This window comes from Limanda limanda, chromosome 5, assembly GCF_963576545.1.
Source record: "Limanda limanda chromosome 5, fLimLim1.1, whole genome shotgun sequence".
Taxonomy (NCBI): domain Eukaryota; kingdom Metazoa; phylum Chordata; class Actinopteri; order Pleuronectiformes; family Pleuronectidae; genus Limanda; species Limanda limanda.
In genome coordinates, this window is record NC_083640.1 from 27,574,687 (window position 1) to 27,601,309 (window position 26,623).

The 26,623-nt window shown below is 42.2% G+C and overlaps 1 protein-coding gene across 1 annotated transcript in view; it reads right to left on the minus strand.

Annotated features, from left to right (window-relative positions):
* Nucleotides 1–26,623, minus strand: part of tncb (tenascin Cb) — a 40,815-nt gene that overhangs the window by 4,361 nt on the left and 9,831 nt on the right. Inside the window, exons 6-15 of the mRNA XM_061071970.1 lie at nucleotides 25,477–25,746; nucleotides 25,133–25,318; nucleotides 21,595–21,684; nucleotides 11,880–12,143; nucleotides 7,413–7,688; nucleotides 3,797–4,069; nucleotides 2,433–2,555; nucleotides 1,565–1,708; nucleotides 1,012–1,131; nucleotides 456–599 (exon numbers count right to left, since the gene is read on the minus strand). Coding sequence (XP_060927953.1) covers nucleotides 456–599; nucleotides 1,012–1,131; nucleotides 1,565–1,708; nucleotides 2,433–2,555; nucleotides 3,797–4,069; nucleotides 7,413–7,688; nucleotides 11,880–12,143; nucleotides 21,595–21,684; nucleotides 25,133–25,318; nucleotides 25,477–25,746 — 1,890 coding nt within the window. The remainder of the gene's footprint in view (nucleotides 1–455; nucleotides 600–1,011; nucleotides 1,132–1,564; nucleotides 1,709–2,432; nucleotides 2,556–3,796; nucleotides 4,070–7,412; nucleotides 7,689–11,879; nucleotides 12,144–21,594; nucleotides 21,685–25,132; nucleotides 25,319–25,476; nucleotides 25,747–26,623) is intronic.

Here is a 26,623-nt window from a genome sequence, read left to right on the forward strand (position 1 = left end):
ATTCTTCTTATCCATGCTTTCATTTTCTACATGTGAGTATTGTGTGTTTGAATAAATATATAATAATATGTTATCATACGTGTATACATTTTCTCTGTCTGTATTGATTTGTAATGTATTGTGTAGATAATATATTTCTAGACGTAATGGTGTTCAAAATATGTTTCTGATTTTAGTACTGTAGTTGTTTGTCTTTACTTATGTCATATCTTTTATAATTTGTGTGGACCCCATGGACGAAAAGCTGATGCTCAACATAAGCTAAAGGGGTGCTTAATAAAATAATAAAATCAGAAATCAGAAAAAGACCACTGTTTATCTACAGTTTATGAATCTTTTATGAATTATTTCTTCCTCCTGTTTGTCTCAGAAGCTGACCATGATGAAATTTAGCTGAACCTTAAAACTAAACAATCAAGTCTGAGAAAAGACACAAAATCAAGCTTTAGACTCACCGGTGGTAAACTCAGTGGTAGTGGCTGCGCTCTTGGACAAGTCCCTCACCGCATATACCTTCACAGTGTAGTGCGTCGCTGGCGTCAGAGAGCTCATCTCAAACTCCACCACGTTTCCTGACACGCGCTCCATCACTGGAGCCACTGGAACAACACACACACACACACACACACACACACACACACACACACACACACACACACACACACACACACACACACACACACACACACACACACACACACACACAGGATAAGAGAGTGGTTGAGTTGTATGAGTAGAATGTTTGAATGTAGCTTCTGAAGAATTAGATTTTTCTTTGCACTATTTTCTTTTAAAAATTAATATATTTTAGCTCTTTATTTAAATGTAGTACCAATCATTTCAGTGTGAGCAGAATCTGACTGCAGTGACAACAGGGCACCAATCAAACGATGGAACCCACTGCTGTCAAAACCTGCTTTTGATAAAAATGCCTGTATTGAAGTAGGATATAAACCTTTGATATATTAGTTTACAGGTACATGTATATCTACCTGTTTCAAGGCTACATACCTGAGTCTGCACTGTAGGTGATGACATATCCGTCTACGGTGGCAATGGCGGGCTGCCAGAGCAGCAGAGCTTCAGTGTCTGTGATATTGATGGCATTCAGACCACGGGGCTTGTCCAGAGCTGCAACACACACACACACACACATACACACACACAGTTGGCAGTTGAACAAACTTAAATGTCTGTCCCATTGGACATATGTGTGGAAATTTTAAAAATTAATCACATATGTGTGATTAATTTTAGCGAACTGGTTTCAAGCTGAAAATATAAAATTTTACATCTATTATGTGTGTGTATGTGTGTGTGTGTGTGTGTGTGTACTTGTACATATAGATGTGAGGACATTTTGGAAAAGTGAGGACATTTTTAATGGGCATGTTTGATGGTTGTTGTTGGGTTAGGGTGTGGATCATGGTGAGGATTTTAGTTTTCATGGTTAAGGTTAGGATGAGGGGCTAGGGAATCCATTATGTCAATGACTGTCATCACTAAAATAGAAGTACAATAGTGTGTGATGTATAGTGCAGGTTTTTCATGAGCGTTACTGTACCTGTGGTGACACTGTCTGACCCAGGCTCACTCTCCCTCTGACCCTTGACAGCAACAACAGTGACCTCATAGGTGACCCCGGGTGTCAGGTTGGGCAGCACGGTGTGAGACTCGGAGTGATCCACTGTAAGCGTCTTAGCATTACCTGGGAGTCAAAACAACACCCACACCAAAGTGAATGTAGAGTGGAGGTTCAATTATTGTGTAAAGTTGTATCTTCCCTTTATTTCCTTGCAAGCCCTCACAATGGAAAAAAACAATATGAGACAATATCATGGACTTTGGTATGAGTAGCCTCCTTTTTATACCACATTATCCGTTGTTATGATGACTTCAGCGTATTCAAAGTGCTTAAAGAAGTGTCATCAGCATGGCTCTAGATTCATATTTAAGTATCAAATCATACTCGCAAATGAAAAAGGAAAACGATGGAGGAAACTCTGCCCACTAGTTAGTTACTGGGCTAAACTAAACATCTTGCACTGCATTTTCATTAGAATGGACGCTGAGTTAGAAAGGATGAAATTACAATCCTTCGAGCTATCCATCAACCATTAGCCATATCCATAATGAGTCACTAGGGGGCAGAATCAGTCTGTCATTAGACAGAAGAGTTGCCCTACAGTGGACGATTAAATTGATGGAACAGCAATGATAGAGGGTTTACACTGTGAAATATGTATATAAGAAAAGATAAAATTGGAGGTAAACCCATTGGAGCTCTAGGTTTGTGCCAAATCTTATGTTGTCGATACTTTTAAGTTTGACGTGGGTTTTATTTTAAAGCTTTGCTGGATTTTTTAATTGGTTAACAAGGCAGATCTTCAATGTTAGTCAATTGACTGTTGTCCACACATGAGGACACTGACCTCCATGAGCAGGCACATATGTGACCCTGTAGCTGTCCACCCGAGCTCTTGGAACTGCCCAGTGAACGGTGGCGGATGTGTCGGTGACATCAGAGAAGCGGATGCCCTTGGGTGAGCCCAGATCTGGCACAAGCAAGACAGACACATCAATGGGGGCAAAAACAGACCGAAAACAGATGGTTTAGTCAATGTGTGTATAACCCTCTTAGCATGGTGAGGAGAGGAAAATAGAACATACAGTATATGTGGCACTAATCTAAATAAATGCGCAGCATATATGTATATATTATAATATCATATCTGCATGGGAATTAAGCAGGAGACAAGAAAAGACACAGACACAGACACACACACGTATTCTGTTATTGTAGCCAGGGCAGATCCACCACTGAAAGGCACTCGTTTTAGGACAGAGCAAAAAAGCGAGTGTTTAAAAGAGAGTGAGATAGACAGACAAAGGGGGCCTGGGGAGGCCTGGTCTCATGGAGAAACCCTTTCCAGCTAACAGCAAACCACAGTATCTTGCGTGACAGACCTGAGGGGATTAACTTGCCCCCATTTCATTGAAACACAAAAGTGAAACATGCGCTGTGCTACCCAAGAGTAAAGCCTTACCCCCAGGGAGGACAGGGGACACAGCCAGCGACACCCGTCCTATGTGACATAGACAACTGCCCCCCCACCTCCTTCACAAAGGAGAGACACTGACACATGGGACCAAGCAGTCAATGACATCTGGGAGAACAACTGAACGAAGACAACACAACCAAAGGAGCAGAGTAAAGAGCTGAGTAAATGTCCTGAGTGGGGGTCGACCGCTACAAATTTTCTTTGGGCTTTTTATTTTTGAAGCTGCTGATTTTCAAATTCAGTTCAAACATATTCATTACAGGGTGGATACATGTTCATTAGCAGGATTTAGACCCCCCTGGGGTAGTAGTTAGTAATAGGTTGCATCAAAGCAGATACAACTACAATAATTCAGATTTTGATCCAGCAGCAGTTTTGAGATCAGCAGTTCATAAACTGTCCTGTTGCTGAGGACCACTCAGGAGCACTGACAAACAGATTGAGACATGTAGCTGTTGACACAAGACACAGAAACTTTTCCAGCTCTGATCGTCATCAAAAAGTCTGTGTAGAAATTAACACAAAACCTTTTCCCGTTTTTTTTTTATCTGAGCCTCACACTATGACACCAGGTTAGTAGACGCAGAGAAAACACTAGACAAATGTTGAAACACGATAACTTTTCATGCTGTTACCATAAAAGACACTACTGACACCACTGGTTATGCTGACAAGACCAGTCCAGATTTCAGATCACAGCTCTGATTTCTTGGGTCCACTCTTTCACTGTATACCTGTTCTCACCCCCTCGAATACAGACTTGGAGCGTCTTCCAAGAACAAGGCCAAAGATTTCAATTTTGTACTCTGTGTCCTCAGTGAGCTCAGTCATTGCCGCGCTTCGCTCTTCACCGCCCAACACCAGTTCTCTCGGTTGGTCTGAGCCTTCAGCCTGGCTGACCATTATAACAAAGGTGTCGAAGGCATCCTCTTCAGCCATCCAGGCCAGTTTAAAGCTGTCGAGGGCGACGTCGGACACTAGGAGAGCCTGCACCTCCGGTTCGTCCTCTGAGTGACAGGGGAAAGTCAGTTTTCCTCCTCTGTGGAACTTAAGAATGCTTTGACATTTGAGGAACATGGCAGTCAAAGAGAGAGTAGCAGTATATGTGCAAATACCAGAATTGGTTATGTGGTTCAGCATCAGTCAACAAATAAACAGCCTGACTTTGAGGAAAACACAGAAGGAAGAAATGAACTTGAGGCAACAGAGGGTAAGTTGTGAGCCAAACAAGAGTCTCCAACTGCTCTTATTTCAGACCTAGTGAAATGGACTATAAAGCCACCATGGTTAGTAATGTTAATAAAGGATTAAATAGATGGACAACTGATTTAATCAAGATCATGAATATGATCACAAAATGTTTTCAGAAAAAACTATTCTAATGAGAGCTGCCACGTTTACTTATAAAACTTGGGATTTTGGAACACCGGAGAGTTAAGGTTGCGTCCAAACATTTATGTTTTCATTTTTAGACTGAAAAACCCATATCACATGCTGGTGTAAACAGGAATTAGTTTGATTTGGGTCGGATTTGGACACAAAATATTTTGGCTCTAGCTTGATTAACTTTGTCTTTGGCTTGGATGGGCCCAGACAGAAAATTGTGGATCATCAGTTCTAAAAATATCGTCCCGTTCACACTAAAACACAACCCCAGAGTTTTCAAACCTAAATGGTGCTAGCAGTGTATTTAGAAATTCTTTAAAAAAAGCTGCTTGACGTGTCTTCATTGACGTCACTCAAGTACATTAGGTGGCACAAATCAATCACAATAGCTGTCCGAGCCATCCACTATGCTGGTCTATCATTTTTTTTCTAGCAGGATTGATAAAGGTAGTATTGACGTCATTTTAGTCAGGAAATACAGCTGTCTAAACTGCTTATGGAGTGAGCGTAGAGCTATCAAGACAGTTTAGAAACAGATGGTAGCTTCAGTGACTACTGCAAAATATTTGAGGGGACAGCTTGAAATTCTTAGACAACAGCCCTGGTCTGATCACATTCTTGAGCAATTTTGTGAAGAGTTTTTGTCAAACAACACCTGCTCTCGAGTACTAGTCAACATCATTTCAGTACAGACATCTATGTGCGTACGGATGCCAGCGTGTGAATGTGGTGCTGTAAAAGCTAGTATTAAGCAGTCATTAGAGACACAGCTAATAATGGCAGTGATAGGAAGAGAGGCTGAGAGACACTAGGAGCCTACAGCCGCTGCAGAAAAAGCTCTGTTTCTCCAGAGGATGAGTCTGTTGCTGCTAATTACTCGGAGAAACTTCCGGTAGCGGCACAGATGGATGCATCGGACAGAGCCTTTATAGCAGCCTCGATAGAAGTAGATATAAGGGGGCTCAGGAAAGCCTCAATAAAGCCCGGCGTCACTGCTCATTAAAACGCTACACCAAATGTGAGGGTCTCAGGGGTCCTTGAACTAGCCTGAAACCCCTTTTTTCATTGTGAGGGGAAATGCATGAGGCATTTGATGTGAGAAGAAGCAGTGGAAATGAGAAGCAGAGCAGACAAATCCCAGGGAGCTGTCACTCTTCATTAGCCGCCGGGCAGCTTTAGCTGGTCAGTGGAAGAGAGGGAGGGCCACATCCATCAGCTAACATGTGCTCATTTGCTTCTGATTTCACCCTCCCACCACCACCACTTATTCCCTTCTTCCCCATATCCCTCCACTCTTAAATGAACCTGTTTTTACCCGAGAACTTTATTTTCCCTGCGACGTCTTCCTCAAGCAGAACGGGGATGACTACCATGCATAACATAATCAAATTAGTCAACACTTGTATTCACAAGTTGGAATGTTTATGGATTAAGAGATGCTAATGAAAATTGTTAAGCTGCGTCATATCCATTAGCATGCAGACAATGGGCCATGTTGAGTGCATGCCATATTCTGCGTGGCCCCAGAAGCCCCTGGCACCCCAGCTCCAGAGCCCAGGGGCAATGGCAGCATGAGAATGAAGAGCGGTCCAGGCTTGGGGGAACTGGGCATGCATACAGAAGAGAGCCCTCACACAAAGCGACAAAAGCGCCTGAGGGTTTTTTTCTCTTCTGTCATTCCTCCCATCTTGCTTCCACTTGACTGAACCTCATCAATGAAATGCTGAATGATAATGTCCGCATAGATGCTGACATAAAAAATATTGTCAACCACAATGAAACTGGATATTTTTGACTTTTTAGTTTGGGCAAAAAGGTATTATTAGGGACCTCAGAAGGTATTTTGTTGTGGTTATGTTTGTGAAGGTGCTTAGAGGCCAGAACAAGGCATCGTTATCAGATTTCGGTTTTGCTGCTCATAGCCCTGTTATTAGGCACATTGTAATTCACAGCATGTTAATCACTGATAATGACTATGATTTGTGTAGTACGTAGGTAAACAAGAGCACCTGTTGTGCCCCAGTTAAACAGCACAGTGACCTTTTTTTATGTCTTTTTGCCTCCTCCCATAACAGACCAGGTGCTGCTGGTGTCAGACCGGACTGAAGAGGCAGACTGACAGCTTAAAGGTGGATCAGACTCAGATTTGTGGCAGGGCTCACATAGACTGCGTTTTGTGTGAGTGCGAGTATTAGCCTATTTCCCAAAGGGATACATGCATGATGGATGGCTGATGAGGGGGTTTTGTTTGGGGATTTGGATTGTGCACACTGTCTGAATGGCAAGGATATTTTGTTTACTCTGTGAAGATTAACTTTGACTGTAGTGGCAACGCTTATATAGACCATTTTGAAAGGCGCTCCCAAAACAGTTTTTGCTGGGAGAATGGGGGCGGCTTTAAAACATGCTGAATGAATTTTTTGCCTGTTTTGAATAAATATATATATACAGTATATTCAATGCATCCGTGATGTGATTTAAAGCTTATTTTATAGTTTGAATCATTTTCCATGGCTTTGTCTAAGACAAAAATACAATGAAACCAGTTACCGGGTTTAATGTTGGGTTAATCAGTGTATGTCCACGGGGACAAACAAAATCAAGCCTCCATCCACACTTCACCTGCCATTGTTTCACTTTCACTTCAACAATATTCTTAAAATAAAATGTATTTTCCAAAAGACTCCTTAACGATGTTATTCTTTTAAGCCGCAAGGGGAAGTCAACAGTGCTAATTAGCATCTGATGGTGTGAAACCATATATGAACCACTGACTCTATAATACCAATTAGTAATGAACTGCCACACCAGGGCTCTATGAGAAGACCAACACCTTTTTGCAACTGCAAGTAGCATGAGAATAAAGTCCACATGGAAAAAAGAACACTGGTTAAATTATTGCCTGAGCAGAAGAAGAAGGAGGCAAAGGAAAGAGGGAGATCCCAGCGATGACGGCGTTGATACCTGTGATGGTGTCTGCAAAAACAGGATCTAAGAGGGTCCCCCTGTACACCCCGTACAGATTGGCCCTGTACCAGGTGGCAGGGGAGAGGCCAGAGATGGCGAGGCTGCGAGCATCAGCAGGCACCGTGTGGTTTTTCCACTCAGCACCCGTTTCTGCATCAGTAACCTCGATCAGAAAGGCCTCAAACTTCCCATCCTCAGCAGACCAGGACAGGAGGAAGCTTTCCCATGACACATCGCTGACAGTGACATTGGTCACCAAAGGCTTCTCCTCCTCTGGGTGGTGACAAACACATCAACATGAAGTTACAGGACTGGGACAGGACACACAGACAGAATGGACAAAAAAGGTAAGACCAATACAGGTTAAAAAGATGATAGTGGACTTTTTGGACAGGAACTGGACAGAAGACTGTAGATTTCAATTTTGAAAATAAAAATCCAGAATTGGTTTTGCATATTGGTCTTACCTTACAACACACAAACATACACAGATTGATGGAATTCCTCTGGTGTATTGGACCATTTCTTGTTGATAGCAATTGTGAAACATATGAAACAATAGAGACTTGAGCTTCTGCTCAACAGTGGATGAATCTTTCGTGAAAATATCAACAGCAAAACAAATTATCTCTCATTTGTATTTCAATCAATAAAGGTTCCTGTCCAGAGGTAAAAAAGAAAAAAGACCTATACTTTAATTAATTTCTTCATTTACACTACCAAAGGTCGGCAGGAACAATCTCCATTGGCAGTGCCTGCCTATGGCCATCTCCTCTAAATTACCATTTGAGTGGAAAGACTTAAAGATAGAGAGCGGCAGGCAGACATGCTGATGCAGTTTATGCGCATTAATGGCAGTGTATTAGCCATTAATGTTTGAAGGTGCAGCGTAGCCCGGCCAGTATGGCAGAAGTACGCCGTCCACTTCTAACCCATGGGAGCTGCCGTGCAGCTGCCTATAATTGGAGTTCATTGTGTGTGCGAGCATTGACAGAGTAGATTAGAAGGAGACAGAGATAGATGGCCCAGGTAAACATCAAGGCTCCCATTATCCTCTTTTCGCCGTGTGGAAGAGTGGAGAGCAAATGGATGTAGACAATAGGAATGTGATGGGTTGGGGTGTGGTTGTGGGTGTGTCGGAGGGCCGGGGGTGGGTTTGGTTGAATCAGCTGATCATTGAGCACTCACATGGACAAGGACGATGGATTTACTGCAGCATGTGTCTGATGAGTTTCTAGAACCTTAAGTGTGGGCAGCATTTGAGTCAGCTCTTCTATTATAGCTGAAAACTTCTCTACTGAAGTTGCAATAAAGTCTGACCTTTTTTTAACGTACATATATATATTACAGTTTATATATATATGTAAACTATATATTTAAACTGGTCAATACCTTCGAATGAGCATTTTCAAGACATTTTTAGAGATTTAATAATATTTTAAAACACTTATTTAGTTGTAGGCAGATATGCTTTTAGTAATGTATTTGTCAATGACTAATCTTGTGAGCACCCATAAGTGGAGGCTGCTCTACTAACATAATGATTAGGATAATTAATAATATATATATATATAATTATTCATAAATACTGTACATTAATAAACATAAGATGTGTCCTTCTATACTACTGTATAGTGCATTATAAACTATTAATTAAATGTTTATACACTGCTTCTAAATGCTACATAATTGGATTTTAAGCCGAATAAAACTTGAGATGAAAATGTTATTTGGAATAAGAACATTTTTATGTAGACTTGATCCAGGCTATAGGAAATGGAGGGAAAGGATAGCTATTCTTGTTTAGGTATCTTTATTAAAACATAGCTAAAAAAGAGATTAATGTTAGCTCAACTAAGAAAATATGTTTTGACTTAATTATAAACAGGTTCTTTTAACTCCCATTTCCCAACTTTTAAGAGTCAGTAAAAGGGCCAGTGTGAAGGATTAAGGCAGAAATTAGATATAATATTCATGGTGCATTATCACCTGAAACTGAGAATAATTGTGTTTTGGTTAGAATAAGCCCTCTTTATCTACAATGTGAGTGCTGCTCTGCCTCTTGGAGTCTGCCATGTTGCAGAGCCATGTTTCTACAGTAGCTCAGAACGGACAAACCACATAATGCTTCTAGAGAGGGCTTTCACATTTTTATATTACTCAAACAAGTAATAGGTTCTGCTACATGGTTGGAAGGAGAGGGGGATTCAGTTGGTTGCAATCCTCAACATCATCGCTGGATGTTGCTAAGTTCTACATACTGAATCTATAAATCGACAAATGAGCCCAAACGAGCATCTTTGTCCCTTACCCAGTGGTATCTAGCCATGTTATTTTGGTTTTAGTAGACGAGCTTTAAACATGTTCAGCTTTAATGGATGTAACCATATTTCATGTGTGGTGCTTACAACAATGGGTTACTGTGTCTGGAAAGATATTTTGCATTTCACTTTTCTAAGTGTCTTTTTTCAATATTGTGAGCACCTCAACACAAACAGGATTCATCCTCATTGCATTGATGCAAGCACAGGGATCTCAGACGCAGAGCTCTCTAAACCTGTCCACATGGCGAGATACCACTCAATGAAACCAGCTATTTAAGCTTGTCACATGCAGCTGAAGATGTGTGTTCATGACTCAATCAAATGATCTCATATCACTTTGTCATGGTGATATCTGCCATTTGATAGACACATGTGCAGCACAGATCACGTCAGTGCATGCAGGACAGTGATCTTACTTCGTTCATGCTTTCTGTTCATTGTTTTCTATGCACATGCACTCTCATCATATTTCGTGAGATGATCTTTGTGTCTCCTGTGATCATCACATTTTAAGACCCCAAGGGGGTTTTGTGCAGGTCACATTTGAGCTCAATTCTCATAATCGCTTCAACGATTTTCAGGCACAAGAAGAACCCCCAGCCTCCGCTCCAAACCTCACCTCGTCCGCCCCTCCTCTTTCCTTCAATCCCTCCTGTAAAAACGAGTGTGAGCTGTGTTTGTGCTTCATGTCTGGAGATGATAACGGCTGCAGATCGGCCAGGCTGTGGATTAGAGGGCTGCTGATTTTCCGAGACAATGTTTTAACAGGAGTCCCAGCATGTGGCCTTTTATCTGACTCACCCACAGTTCATCGTGGTCAAATCGCACAAAACCAGAGGGGAGCAGGGCTTACGCCAACAATTATCACATGAATGAACATTTTGGAGGGCGCACACATGTCCATACAAACCCCCAGCCTCCAACTGCACCACCCCCTACACACACACACACACACACACACACACACACACACACACTCACACACACCCAAAGATTCACTCAATATCTATCAGTCTCTCAATCATAGGTGCCACACATGAGTGCACCGACAAGTGGACATAAAGAATAGGCACGTGCACTCACGCAAGCACTCACCCACCCACCCACACACACACACACATACACAAATACACACACACACTCATACATAGAATAAGTCTGTATTCTTCTTGGCAGATCCCACAAAAATGCAACAAAAGACAGTTATTCCCAAGCTCACCAACTTTTTCCTCGCGCTGTATCGATTCTTGCCTGGAGCTGTGCGTTTAATGGTCACTCGTTACATAACCGAAAGATTTACTCGTGAAATTTTTGGCTTGGAGGCTCACCGACCGCAGCAAAGAAAATATGCCACAATCGCTTCATTTGTCTCTTCTTGATTTAGGTTTTAGAAAATAAAAAAAAAACCCATGGCATAAATGAGCCTTGAAGAGTGGTGGGGTTGGGAGGGGGTGTTAGGTAGAGACAGAGTGACCAACATTCAACAGCTAACAATGACTCCAATTCATTGCTTTAGTTTGGCTGTGGCACTGAAGGATAAAAAACCCCAACCTGTGGTTATTGAGGACTTCTCTTATTCTCATGGCTCATGGAAACAGTGAGCTGCATTCAAGGAGCCTCCACTTCTGACACATTTCACATAACTGAATATCCCACATGCCAACTCTCAGCTTAGCTCCTAATACAGTCAAAGGCAAAGTTTTACCAGCTCTCTGGTTGTGTGTAGTAATCTGACTCATGTAAAGATATTGGTGCAGCTTTAAAATATATAAACTGCAGCCTCTCTTTCTACAAAGTGCTCTGGATAAATAAACGTTCAGTTCTCATAAGGATCATGGCTTTGACTTAAAGTAACCAGGACAGTGTTTAAACTATCGCCATGGCTACCATTTCAGGTAAATGCGAAAATACAAGGTTTTGTAGTTTAGATGACTCAATCCCCTAAAATGAGGGAGCTGTTGAGATTCTGCAAAATAGCTTCTAATAGAAATCTTATCTGGGTATTACAGAGCATGGTATTTGAAATGTCAGTTTGACTGTATATGTTTTCTCACTCTATAAATGTCAAGCAAGGCAATAGCGCTAAATCGGTTAAAGTGCTTTTAACAATGGAAGGTTTGAGGGTGTTTGCAGTGCTGACCTGTGGGCTCAGAGATGGTTGCCGGAGCACTGGTCCTGCGGCCGCGCTCAGCAATGATACTGATGGTGTAGAGCATGCCAGGTGTCAGGCCCCTCAGGGTGTGAGACTCAGAGCTGCCTGGGACCACCTCCTCAGCCCTGTGGCCATCAGCGGAGACATGGACCAGTCTGTAGGAGTCGAGTTTGGCCAGCGGGCGCTTCCACTCCAGCATAATAGTGGTCTCTGTCACCTCCGTCACAGTCAGGTCCTTGGGAGCATCCAGGGCTGAGGAGAGAGGGAGAAGAGAGTTTGTTTACGACACAGCAACATCTCCAAGACAAACCTTCTCAAAGCCACTTCTCAATTTGTACATGAATTCCTCTTTCATCATCGTTTGAATAGAACAATATCAATCCAACCAATAGTCATAGTTATGAAGCTGTTTTCTTCTCCTGCAACTATTTGCACAATGTTCACCTTTATTTAAAAAAAAGATGAACTACTGGTTATTTGGTCGGGGCAGCAAAAGACAGAGGCTGCACATTCATGGAAAGCAAGTAAATATGTTTCATACTAATTGCTAAACATAAAGTAACTGGAAAAGAGCTTTGATTCAAAGAATATACAAAACTCAATGTTTCATTAATGAAAATATACAACATAAAAGACTATGTGCTGAAGAGTTTTACATTTACTCCAGACTAGAATAGCGTGAAGAAGGCAAAAGGACTCTATAGCCAACTTTCTATCAATAGATCATTCATTTCTACACACCTGCTGCTTTTGAAAACTCTTACTCTGAATGATGAGCTTTGCTGGGAGGTCATGCATCGAAGCACAATGTTAAAGACATGCATATGGGTAGCCTACAGGTCACTTCACGTTTCTGTAAAGAAACTTGCAAAAGGATGTGAAATCACTTTTCTGATGTGAGTTATTGTAATAGGTTGAAAATTCCGTGCATTTAGTTTTTAGTTTAACAGATACCGCCCTATTTTTGAAAGATAATTGAACCATTCTCACAGTTGTCATGACAGTTGTGCTCCACGTCAGTATGTGACGCTGTGGTGCAGAGGTGGATCCGAGGGGCTTCTCATATTAAATCTGAGTTCGTTCTGAGCAAGACGTGTAACTAGTCTACCTTCTTAAATCCACAGGTAAGACAAAACTCAGTTTTACAAGTAGTTTAGAGTCAAGTATGGATGTGATGTTGGTTGTTAGATGATGATAGTGAAAAGTGTGGTTAAAGTACGAAAATGTATAGTTTAGTGACTCGTCGTCCTGACCATAGACATATATTGTGTTTATATCTATGGTCCTGACGGGCTCCGTCGGCGGGTGCACGTACTTTTCCTTTGAAGTTTCAACCACTGGTCGATAAGGGCCGGTCTTTCCTACAGGCGACATAGGCGGTTGCCTAGGGCGCCCCCCATGTGGTATGCCCCAAAATATTGTATTTAATTACTTTAACAGTAATTTAAGATTATTCCTTATAATATACGTGATAGTCATGTGGGTTTATTTTTTCATTAGAGAGATCAGTAAATGACAGCAGCACTCAGGTGGAACGTTTGGCACGGGAGCAGTTGCACCCCGTACTGTCTCTTTGGGGGTAACGTCCGCCCACATGCCAGATGGAGTCTGGATGATGAACTGAATGCTTCGTGTCATTCATCCTGTATTCTACAGGTTAGTAGTGGGTGAGAATCACCTACGTTATCTCCTAAAGCTTCCAATGATCACCACGGATGTCATTGAGACATGTAGATGTTGTTTTGATTATTTACTCAGACTGGTAAAAACTTAGAAACTCCGCTGGGCAGTGAGGCTGGAAACACTCGCGCCACTAGGTGGGCGGGGCTACATTCAAGTGTTTATTTTACCTGCGCGTCGTCTTGCAGGCGGGTCACGATAGTATATTGTTTACTTTACACAGTTTGTAGTTCAGCTCCGGCACACACAGACTCTGTAATTAAGTCATGTATTGTTATTGTACCTTATAAAGACCATTTATAAGCTAATGTTCAATAGTTCTATTTTGTAAATGTTTATATTTCTTTATGAGTGATAATGTGTATTAAGATGTTTAAAGTAAAGAGAAACAATAATAATTGAATGTATGTTTTATGCACTTTAAAATGCAGTTACTCTCAGAGAAATGCTTGTACTTGAAATTGTGTTTAATTTGAATAAGATGCAGTCTGGATGAGGAAATGAATGCTCCGTGACGTTATTGCTGCTGCATTCATGCTGTATTCTACAGATATACTTTGTTGCTGTGGTATCAGTCTTGGGACCCGTAACATATATCTCCAACCAATATTTTGACATTAAAAAAATAAATCTAACATTAGGGTAAAATGAGCCAAAAAACGGAAGGGGTACGTACCTCCTTGGTGTTGTCAGAACATGCTAGCACATTGATGCGTATGTTTAGAGTGTGTGTGTGTCCAAGCAACTTCGAAGCAGAAATAAATAATTTTATAATAAGTTTTCGTGGAAAATCGTTCGGAAATGTGTTAAAAGTATTTGTAGCCAGCTCTTGGCGTATGTGCACAGGTTAAATGTTATATGGTAACAAGCTTTATTTTATCGGCAAAAGCCGAGTCGCGCCATTTTGTGAGAGGCCGCTGAGGAGTGGGAGTGTGTGCGTGCGGAGTGTAAAATAGAGATATGTGTGGTGGAAGAAAGTGGTAAAACCAGGAATTGGTTTATGTTACGTGTGTATGAGAGATATTCAGGATGTGTGTGTCTATGTGTGTAATCAGAGTAGCGTGTGTATGAGTCAGTGTAGTAATTTATGTCCAGTGAATGTGTTTCAGTCTTGTTAATTATTATTTATGTATCTGTCATTTCATGTTTGTATTATTTTTGAGTATAATGTTAACAGAAAGCGAATAGAGAATTGAGATGAAAGATTTGTGAAGATTTATAAGTTGTGATATCATATTAAATCTGAGTTTGTTGTTTTCTGAGCAAGACGTGTAACTAGTCTCCCTTCTTAAATCCACAGATCCATGTATCTATTGGTTACACATCTATTTGGTTAAAATCTATTTACTATTATAGCTGGCCCGCCAGCAGTGTTTTGCAAGTTCTCAATACAAAATAAGTACTGAGAATTCCTGAGGGTCAGTGAACACGTCGGGATGGGGCACGTGACAGTTCTAGACCAGTGGGCGGGTCAATGGTGAATGACAGATCCCACACTGCACTGCCCGGTCCCGCGAACGCGCGCCTCACAGTCTGTATTACATATCACTTGTGACAACTTTCAACTATCCCGCTCCCAAAAATGGCTAAACGAAAGGTGGCATTTGAATACAGGAGCTTTCAAGACAGGTGGGAGGCAGAGTATATGTTCGCGGATGTAAAGGGTGGATCCGAGAAAAGATGAAGGAGGAAAAAAGTGAGGAAAAAGTGAGTTGACAGCTTATCACTGCATCATACACCAGGAGTCGTTGTGTGGCAAAGCCTTGAAAATGAACATGTGATGAGTATCATAACATTAGCGGTTAACTTTATCAGAGCCAAAGGTTTAAATCACCGCCAGTTCAAGTCTTTTCAGGAGGAGATAAGTACAGAATATGGTGACTTGTCCTATCACACACAGGTGCGATGGCTGAACCAGGGAAAGTTGCTGGAAAGATTGTTCCAGTTGCGTGAGGAGATCTGTGAGTTTATTGAAAGCAAAGGGAAAGGCATGTGAGTCATCCGAATGTGCTCAACCTGCAGCTTCAGGGGGGGGGCGTGTCGTCACTGACATGTACGCTACAGTGAGGGCTTTAAAACCAAGCTGCGCCTGTGGGAGACGCAGATGCTGCAGGAAAACTTGTTTTTCTCTTGCTACTACAGGACATTTGATTTTTCTTTGAAGTCAATTATTTTTGGCTGTTTGCCTGTAGAAAATGTTTTCACTGGAAATTACTCTGGAAATACTGCAGATAGAGCTAGAAAGCAATTAATGAAACTGATTTTATTACTTTTATATTTATTTATGTATTATTTATTATTTGTATTTCATTTATTTCATAATTAATGTTGTTTTATCGGCATACTCTATAGGCCTTGTTAGTTCCAGGTTCAATATGTGCACTAAGTTTTCAATAAACGTTGAACCCATGTGGCCCTCGACTTGAAGCAATTTTTTGATTTCGGCCCACTGCGTATTTGAGTTTGACACCCCTGATCTAAACGGTTATCCATCTCCACCGACCACAGACAGTTCCACACATCCACCACACATGGATAGAGACATTCACCCAGATGCATCGCCCACGAGAAGAGACACTGGTCTACCAGCTGAGAACCTCACGACTTCAATGCCAGCCAAGTCACTCTCCACCGTTGGTGGTAGGGCTCTTCCTGGTAGAGTGAGTCTATCCCCTACAAAATTATGGGTTTAAAGCAACGTGTTCTATTTGAGTCACAACAGCCTGGTGCAGAGTTTAGCTATGACAAAAGGTTGGTTCAAGGTACCTTTCTGCACACCCTATATCAGGGGTTAAATGAGAAAAACAGCCATGTTCGACATGACCTAAAACCCTTTCTCGCGGACCTACAGGTTAGTGATTACTACCTTCTAGATAGGGCTGCTCGATTAATCAAAATTTAATCGTGATTTCGATTATGGGGTCAAACGATCTCCAAACTACTATAATCGAGTTGAAAGTATTATTTGGCTTTTTTTTCCGAAAGAGACGAGCATGCACAATTCAGTCCTCTCCCCAAAGCATTCAGCTGACTGGCACTCACTCTCAAGCAGCCGTAAAATGAAGGAGGCGAGTTGTGTGTGTGGTGACCGGCGGTGTTTAGAACACAGCTCGAAGAATCCGATGAGCAGCACCACACAATGTAGCGGCCGCGCCACGCAGCGTCCATTCTCCAGCGCGCAGCCGAACGGCTGTTCACACCGGACCCGCACCGGTCAGCCCCCGATTCTCCACTTGTTGTTGTATGGAACCCGTTCAATGTCTGGGTTCGGGGGTAAATGATGATGGTCCTCATAGCCATCCCCCACCCCTCTCTTTCTCTCTCTGTCTGTGTGCTTGTAGTGGGGGGGCAGATGGGGACATTTAAAAATTAGAGGAAATTTCAAAGTTCTCAGTTACAAAGTGTTTTTTCAAGGGTGTTAGGGTTTTAGGGTAGCGCCAGGAGTGGAGCCGCAGAATCAGAGCTGTCGTATAAACATTTGATGATGTGTGACTTGTTGCTGCTCGAGCCCCGCTTTGTTTGCTGGGCTATGCTTAAAATGACCCACAACTCTTCTGCATTTTGCCAATGCCCTGTCAAACGGGCTGTTGGTTAGAGAAACCGTGACGGCTCGGTGCTCAAAGTGCTCAAAGGGGAGCTGCCTGGCCGCTGCAATCATATTACTTGCACTATCCGTTGTCAGTGAACGTTAATCTCGCGAGAAAAAAATTGACGTTAAAATGGGTTTGCGTTTACGTCGTTAATAAGACGTTTAACTGACAGCACTAATTATAATCATAAAATGAATCCTAAAATGTGCGTCCGGGGTGTTGCACATTGGGATAGGTTATTTGAAGACTTTAAATTGACCATATGTGTAAGTAAAAACGGATTTGTCTCTACACGTTGGTCCTGCGATGTGGCAACAGAGACAGGCAGATACTGGGCAGTTTTAGCATTAAAAAATGTGGTGAAGATTGGATTTCTATGGTTCGCATAGGTCATGCACTTGACGATACTCCTGCGCAGCGGTTGCTTGGAGATACTGGTCCAGTTGGTAAAGGTGCATCAAGACTGCGGGCCCTGCTCAGGTGTCGTGGTGGGGCTGAGGTTCCAGTGTGTGGACTGAAGGGAGGAGTTGGCTCCTTATCCATGGGGCCCGGTGGGGAAGTGACTTCGTTTCTGCCACCTTGATCTTCTATGTGTGTATTCAAGGCCCTGCATGTCACAGTTTGACCAACTCGTAGCTTGGCCTTCTTGCGCAAAGCGGTACTCCTCACAGTGCAAACCAGTTCAGGACAGCTTCTCTTGAAGTTGCTGTGGCAGAAGTAACGAAAGTGCCCTCTTTCAGCGGAAGGATGAATTCTTTCTACAACACGCCTGGATGGTTTCTTGAAGTTGTACCGGTGCAGCTGACAGAGGAAACTGGGAAATGCTATAAATATGTCAGCGTTGGGCATGGTGCTGATGGTGCAGCTGCTGCTGCCGGTGGTGCTGATGTTGGTGGGGGTGGAGGATGGAGACAGGGTTTGCCCCTTGATGAGCTTCTGGTCAATGATGATGACCTCGGCCAGTCTGTCCCAGTAGATGGCTTTATTGTCCGGGTTTTCATCAGATCCCATAGTTTGCCAGGGAAAAATTGATTGAGGTTATCACCGAGTGAAAGTCCACCAGCATCCATGCTGTAGTATAGGGGAATCCTGTCGAGCGTCTAAATAGGACACTACTACAGATGCTTCGCACTCTGCAGGAAGAGAAAAAGGAAAGACCATCGACCTTATATAGTCCGTACGTATAACTGTACCAGACATGAGGGAACGGGCTATTCACCATTCTTTCTATTGTATGGCAGAACCCCACGCTTGCCTGTTGATTTACTCTTTGATTTAAAACCTGAACCAGAGTCCCAGTCGAGACAGGAGTATGCACAGAATTGGGCATCTCGCATGCAAGAGGCATATAAGATCGCTTCAGAGAACAGTGGAAAGAGCTCAGCTAAAGGGAAAAAGTACTATGATTGGCATGTTAAAGGCATAGTACTGCAGCCGGGAGACAGGGTGCTTGTCAGAAATCTGGGCCAGGTAAACTTCGCTCTTACTGGGAAAAGAGAATTCATCAGGTTATTGAAAAGATTGGAGATGGGCCGGTGTATAGAGTTCAACCAGAAACAGGAGAGCGAAAGCTTCGTGTCCTACATCGCAACCTTCTGTTACTTGTTAATGACTTACCCTTGGAACAGAGTGAACATGCTCCAGATGCTGACAGGGAGTCTGAACATTCAGATGATGAGGAAGAGTATACTTATTGTCTAAGGTCAATACTTGTTTATGAAAGGAGAAAAGTCAGTGCCCGGTCGGAACTAGGGAATGAACTCCGAGCTGTAGCTCCTGAATTTCAGCCAGTGAGACGAGTGACTGAGACAGCTCAAATGCAACAGCCACATGAACTTGATACGGTTCCATTGCCAGGGTCAGTACAGATGGTAATACCAGGCACTACACCACCAGCTGAGGGACGAGATAATGGAGACAGTGGTAGAGGAGCAGTGAGACAGTGAATCTGTCACAGAGCTGCCAGAGGAAGAAATGCCATCGTTGAGGAGGTCAACCAGAGCAATTAAACCTCGAGAGATGCTCACATACAACCATTTTGGACAACCTTCATTCCAGCCATGGAGGCCAGGAGTAAACATGATGGTTGCCTGCATTCCTTACCCCATGTCGTGTTTCCCAGCTATCCCTGAACCCTGTTACTACCTTGTACCAATATGGACATTCTAGTCAGGTGACGACATATTGTGACTGAATTGACATTTTGACAATGCGACAGACTGTCAGTGGTAATGGTTTTGGATTTATATAGCGCTTTTCTAGTCTTGATGACCACTCAAAGCGCTTTACAGTACAGTTTTACATTCAGCCATTCATACACACAATCATACAGTGCATCTATTCGCAGCACTTTGTTATTCTATAGGGGGCCATTCAGGGTTCAGCATCTTGCCCAAGGACACTTCGGCATGCAGATGGGTCAGACTGGGGATCAAACCGCCGTCCTTCAGGTTGGAGGATGACCACTCTACCCCTCAGCCACAGCCGCCCCAGTGGGTGGCGCTATGGTGCAGCGGTGGATCTTAGTGGCTTCTGTATGCACAGGCTCAGGTAGTGCGCATCTCATATTAAATCTGAGTTTGTTCTGAGCAAGACGTGTAACTAGTCTCCCTTCTTAAGTCCACAGGTAAGACAAAACTCAGTTTTACAACTAGTTTAGAGTCAAGTCTGGATGTGATGTTGGTTGTTAGATGAGTGCTGATGATAGTGAAAAGTGTGGTTAAAGTACGAAAATGTATAGTTTAGTGACTCGTCGTCCTGACGGGCTCCGTCGGCAGGTGCACGTACTTTTTCTTTGAAGTTTCAACCACTGGTCGGTATCACAAATACTGCGGTTCTGCAAGGTTACAATGTACGGAAATGTGTTAAAAGCATTTGTAGCCAGCTCTTGGCGTATGTGCACAGGTTAAATGTTATATGTTAACAAGCTTTATTTTATCGACAAAAGCCGGGTCGCACCATTTTGTGAGAGGTCACTGAGGAGTGGGAGTGTGTGTGTGCGGAGTGTAAAATGGAGATATGTGTGATGGAAGAAAGTGTTAAAACCAGGAATTGGTTTATGTTACGTGTGTATGAGAGATATTCAGGGTGTGTGTGTCTATGTGTGTAATCAGAGTAGCGTGTGTATGAGTCAGTGTAGTAATTTATGTCCAGTGAATGTGTTTCAGTCTTGTTAATTATTATTTATGTATCTGTCATTTCATGTTTGCATTATTTTTGAGTATAATGTTAGCAGAAAGCACTGTAACCAGTAAGTGAAACCAAATGGAGAATTGAGATGAAAGATGTGTGAAGATTTATAAGTTGTGATATCATATTAAATCTGAGTTCGTTCTGAGCAAGACGTGTAACTAGTCTCCCATCTTAAATCCACAGATTTATGTATCTATTGGTTACAAAGTCCAAGAACTTCTCCGTATCCAAACACTGTGCATCAATGTTTGTGAACTTTCACATCTGCTCGGTCAAAGTTGAACATTCTTGCTGCACCAAGTACAAGCTACTTGTCTCTGTGTCTGGACTTCACTGATTTAACAGTATGGGTGCTTGGACCAGATGTGTAAGGAATTCTCACATTTCACACACCCAATGGAACGTATTACTTTGACACATCATTATGAAATATGGAAAATAGACTGCATTTATATAAGGTTTGTGTAGTTTTAACGACCACAGAGTGCTTTATAGTCCCAGTCACATTTACCCATTCATACACACATTCATACAACACCCCTACATGCTGTAATTTTGACTTCTGACTGAACAGCTGTGTTCAGTGTTTTGCCCAAGGGCACATTGGCATGCAGACTGAAGGAACCAGGGATCAAACCACCGACCTTCTGGTACTCGGAAGACCTGTTCTACCTCCTGAGCCTCCATCATTCTTGATGTCCTGCTTAAAATGTGACGGCATCAACACCTAATATGTCAAAGTGTGGCTACCTGAAAAATTACAGTGAGCTCCATACAAACTAATTTATTTCAAATGTGTGGCTGCCTTTCTGAACAGTCAAATACAAATCCACCTCCACCACTGTCAATCTGCATTGCCATTTAACTGTGACTAAACATAAGCATTTCCGTGACAAGTTTGCAGAGGATGCCAGACCAGTTCTGCAATAAAACCTTGGATATTATTAAAAAAAAGTCTAACTAAATTGTGAAAATAAATTCGGGCTCAGTTGCCTGTAGCTGTCAGTGCTGCCAGGATAATACACTCACTGACATGCTGAGTTGCACAGTTTGGATGCAGCTTGTTAAATGTGAGTAAACCTATCCTACAATTGTGCAACAGAATGCAATATTATCAGTCTAATTACTCATTAGACAGGTATTTACGTGCACGTGTAAGTGTATACACATGCATGTATGTAGCTAGAGTGTATATATACAAGCACACACATATGAGTACTGAGTATGTGAAAGCATCTCACCAGTCACTGCGTTGGTGGTCGTGGGCAGACTCTCCCGCTCATCCTTCACCGCTGTGACACCCATCCCGTACTCCGTGCCAGGTCTCAGGCCTGCATAATGGCACAAAATAAAAACACTGTGACACGGAAATAAAAAGCAGCGTCATGTTTGGTTTGTCCAAGTCCACTGAGGTGTCACTAAATGAACGATGGGGAGGCTCTGTAGTCAAGTGGCCAGCTGTTTCATCTAATGGCTCCGGGGCCTGTGGCAAATCACAAAAAGACTCTCATGCGGCTTGATTGTATAATAGATCGCAGCCTAATTACATTTCATGGTGAGCCTGTGCACGCCGGGGAACATCAGCGCTGTATTTGCATTGATGGATCTATAGGGCCCTTGTCGCAGAGCAGAAACACCACTTGCTATGATACAACAGACTGTGGTGGCCCTTTGGTCTCCACAATTAAGCCCTCTATCGGCCTGATCTCCTTTAATTCCTTTATTAACTCCCATAGAGGTCATCACACACAGAGTCTTACAGCATGAAATTACACCTAATGCCCAGGAAACTCATTATCAATAAAATCATGAGCGTGAAGGCAATTACAGATAATAACTGCATGAAAGAAGTGCTGAGGTGTGTGTGTAGAGTGGAGGGGGACATCGGCTGAATGGACACAGTGCTTTCTTTCCATGAGACGGGCCTCCCAAGGACAAAGAATTGGGTCGAACAAAGACACTGTTAGCCTGTTTGTGGACGCGTTTTTTGTTGTTTCTCATGGCGTCTAATCCTTCCATGCAGCAGCACACGGTGCAGAAACAAACACATCCGCCTCACAGCATTGGTTCATAATGTCTGGGTTGCAGACAGATGAAAAGGCGTCCACTTGTTCTGGTTGAGCAGGATCTCTCAGTGAAACAATCCACAGTGTTATTCCATTGGTAACCTGAATGCCACCACTCCCCCCACCCCCTGGGTAGTTTTCTAATAAAGTGGCAGCTTTGTAGACGGGCAAACATTTCACAACACCAAACAAAGACGAGCCACTCTGGAGATGAGCAGGCTGAATAAAACAGTGACCCTTTAACACAGAGCAACTCAAACACAAGCCCAAAGCATAAGATGAATAAACACCTCGCACTGTTACTTTTTTTATTTCCCGTGGAGCTTTTCAGGCGTGACATTTGGACACAAAGTGGTAAGGAGCTAATTGTGGACTCAGAGTAGACAAAAGGAATAAAATCACTGAGTTTGTACAGTACATGGTCAAACAGTCCATTGGTTTTGCTGAGCAGGACATATTTGTTTTGTACTAAAGCAGCGATCAATACCGGCCACGGCCTAATTGCATGGTCACATGGAGAGTAAGTAAGTGAGTGAGTGAGTGCAGGGCCATAAATTAATTAAGCCCCCTGTTAACTGAAAAGTCCTTGATTCTTTGAAATTGGAAAAACACCAGAATAATGTTGCTCCTAATTAAATGCCTCGATAAATAATAACATATCTTGGTAGCATGCGTCAAAAGAGTATTACTAATGGCTGTCATGTGATCTTAGGTCCATAGTAAGCAAAAAAAATTATAAATCTTTTATATATATATACTTACGAAAAAAAACAGAGATCTTCAGAATAAAGTCATAATTTTAGGGTCTATGTCATACTTAAATACTTTACTATATTTGTTTCAATGGGTGAACGTGAATGCAGGACACAGTTACAAGTGATAAAGGGAAGATTTATTTGGGAGAGGATGATGGTTTAGGCAGGCGAAGGCTGAGGGAGAAGAGGGAATGGTGGTTTGCAGGTCGGCGCCAAACAAGGCTGAGCTGTGCACCGAGCTGGAGGACGGGTCAGTCGGGACATAGGTGCCAAACTGACGAGGCAGGAGGCTGAGTGAAGTTGGTTATGGAGAGGTGTGATGTGTGGTGGACAAGAGAGTCAAGCAGACCAACAGGCAAACATAAAGGGATCCTGAAATTAGAGGTTACTAAGAGAAAACTATAAATCCAATTGTGTTTAGATATTTCGAGTAATACCCTTGAATCTGTCCATACGTTGTACTTCCTGATGCACAAAGTCATAAATCTGAGACTTTAATCTCAGAGAATTTGAGGTTAGGAGGTTTTGTTTTCATAAATTTATGACTGTCTTTTACTCGGAACATTACCTCTCCTTCTCCGGCTCCGTAGACATTTTTATTTTTAAACTGCAATGGCTCTAATACGCAGTCATAAATGCCTTTATTAATGTTCGTGGGAGGAACTTTAAACTCTGGAATGTTCTCTTTGACTTTCCTGTCATCTTCTTCCTATAACTACATCAGTCTCAGAGACACAGACCTCCAAGTGCTTGTAAAAATAAATCTCATACTTTGATGAATGAAACAGACCAGGGCTCAAGTTTTCCATGTTAACATCTTACTGTTAATGACTGCTGTGAAAATGTGGCATCACAAAGAAGGATATTCTGGGTGAGGGAACCTTAAGGAAAGTTGGCCTGTTTGTTTTTCCTAATGGGAGAGGACCTGTTCTTTTATTTATGCGACAGTTATGAGCCGGTGAATCACAGTAAAGTGATTATTGGGATATAGACACAATGCAAATCTTCCAACTGACATGGTATGCAGCAGTAATGATGAGATACGAATGGACCATTTGACTTCATAGAGTATTTTGTATTATATATGACCTATAATCTATATAAAGGTGGAGCCATAATTAATAAGAGTAAATACAGAAACTGTTAGAAGTAATTATCAGTCTCAGTTTCAGTGAGTAGGTGGCAGATATGCTGTGAATGTTGGTATCAGTGGGATTCCAGAGTAATTTAAACATTATTCCTCTTGCATAAGTCTAATGGTCTAATGGTCGTCACACTTCAGTGTTTCTTCTGGATTCCCAGGTGTAAGAAATCCCTGATACCACTTTCTAATTAGCATCCTTGATTTAAGATTTGTAGTTTATTAACATTTACTAAATCATTTATAATAATTGCAGATGTTTATACATATCCAGGATGACTCCCAGAAAACTGACTTTAAGAGCATGTACTTTTTGGAAGAACATCTGGACTGAAATCCATTCATCAACATCTGGATAGATTGGTGGGTCACATACGAGACAGTGAGTATCTAGCTAAAGAGACGATCATAATCACCTGCCAAACAGACTTTTATCTGGAACAGGATCCAACTTTATGATTATCTATCAGTAAATTATTTAGTATTGTTTACAACTTATAAACTCTTACTCAGAAAAAATTGTATAAATAAAATATATTCATATTTTGAACAGAGTATCTATAAAGATAATTACATTATGTGTATATGTATTGGTACGGAAAACCATGACAAATAAGCAAACCCCATCCAATGATAATGAACCTGAGATGTAGTTGACCGCTCTTGAAAACCTAATAAGTCAAAGCTGATTCAAAGTTATTGTACCTGTGTACGGATGTTATGTCTTTGCTGTGCACTCAGCTAGCAAGCATGCCAACCTGGATGGAGTTTTGCATGTTGTACTGTATGTGTTGTGCGTGTGTTTGTGTATCACTACCTGTGATCTTGGCCTGGGTGGTTTCTTTGGGTCCTGGAGGAAAGAGCATCTCTCCATGATCGCCTCCAGACAGAGGTCCGTACTTGATGCGATAGTTCTCCACCTGAGCTTGACTGTTCTTCCACTCAAGGGTAATACTTTCGTCTGTCAGCTCCACCATCTGCAGGTCTCTGGGGGCGTCCAGGTCTACACACATAAATGGACTTTAATTGTATTTTTTCATCTAGATTCCTTTTAGAAGCCAAGATTTACAGGTGGGTGAGTTATCAAGGCTTTTGAGGACATTATCATCCGTTATTCTTCTTTCTTGAAAATAAAGCAAAGCAAACACATGGTATTCTTACCTGTGAGGAAAGTTTCATAAACAGGAATACTGGTCCTTTCTCCCATCCGAGCTGTCAGAGACACCTCGTACTGGGTGTCGGGGATGAGGCCACCCAGGTGGTACTGTGTGTCAGTGGAGGACAGTTCTACTATGCTGCGGTCAGCAGGGTTAGAACTAGGCCCGTAGGAGATGCTGATGCCATCAACATGGGCCACAGGCTGGAACCAGGTCACCAGCGCTGTGGTCTCTGTCACATCACGTACGTCCACTTGACTGGGGGCATCAATCCCTAAAAATTCAAAAAGTTACAGTCAATTTATAGCCATTCTATTTGCGTATAGGTTTCTTCAAAGGTGTTTGATAAACGTAAAGTTGTTTTGTAGAATTTTGAAATTTGAAAGATTCCCAAAAGTTTCATCGTGAAAAGATCACCCTCTTTTTACGATGAAGCCTTTTTGTACATATTTTGAAATAAAATGATCAATCATATTGTTCTCTTTCTTTCTTGTCCAGGCAGACTATATTTATCTGTGAACGCAATTCCTAATTGTGATGTTTGTGCTCATGGTGTGTAAAAGGAAAGCTGATTAGATTGTCAGAATCAAACTTTGTCTCAGTTTTTATTTTAGTTTTTGTTTACTTATCATCTGGTCTTTCTTTGTTCTACTTATTGATGGAAATTAATTCTGATCATATTTCATGAAGGTGGGAAGCACAGGTGGAGGGAGTACGGTTCGTATGGTAAAACGAGGCAAACATCAGTGTGTTATATGGATGGGTGAATGTAACCATTTCAATAATGCAGGTACTAAAAGATGTGACAGGGCTTTTACATTTATGAGGTTATTCAAACTATTTATAGATCAAATCCCTGTGCCCATGAAGGGCGCCTTTTCACCAGCGCTGAAATTGATTTGTCACACACAAGCAACTTTAGGAAAGTCAAGCCTCTGTGCAGGGCTGATAAAATGAGGAATCTATGTTTGAGCTTAACGCAGATTTGTCTTCCGAGGAGATGTCACAATACCATTCTCCTGGGAGGCCGGTGGCCCTCATGAGCCCCACTGCTTGACTGGTGCCTCCCACACATTGTTGGCTGGAGGGGGGAGGACTGAGGGGGGAGTGGAGCGGAGGGACCCGCTTCACACAATTAGCCCCTCAGCATG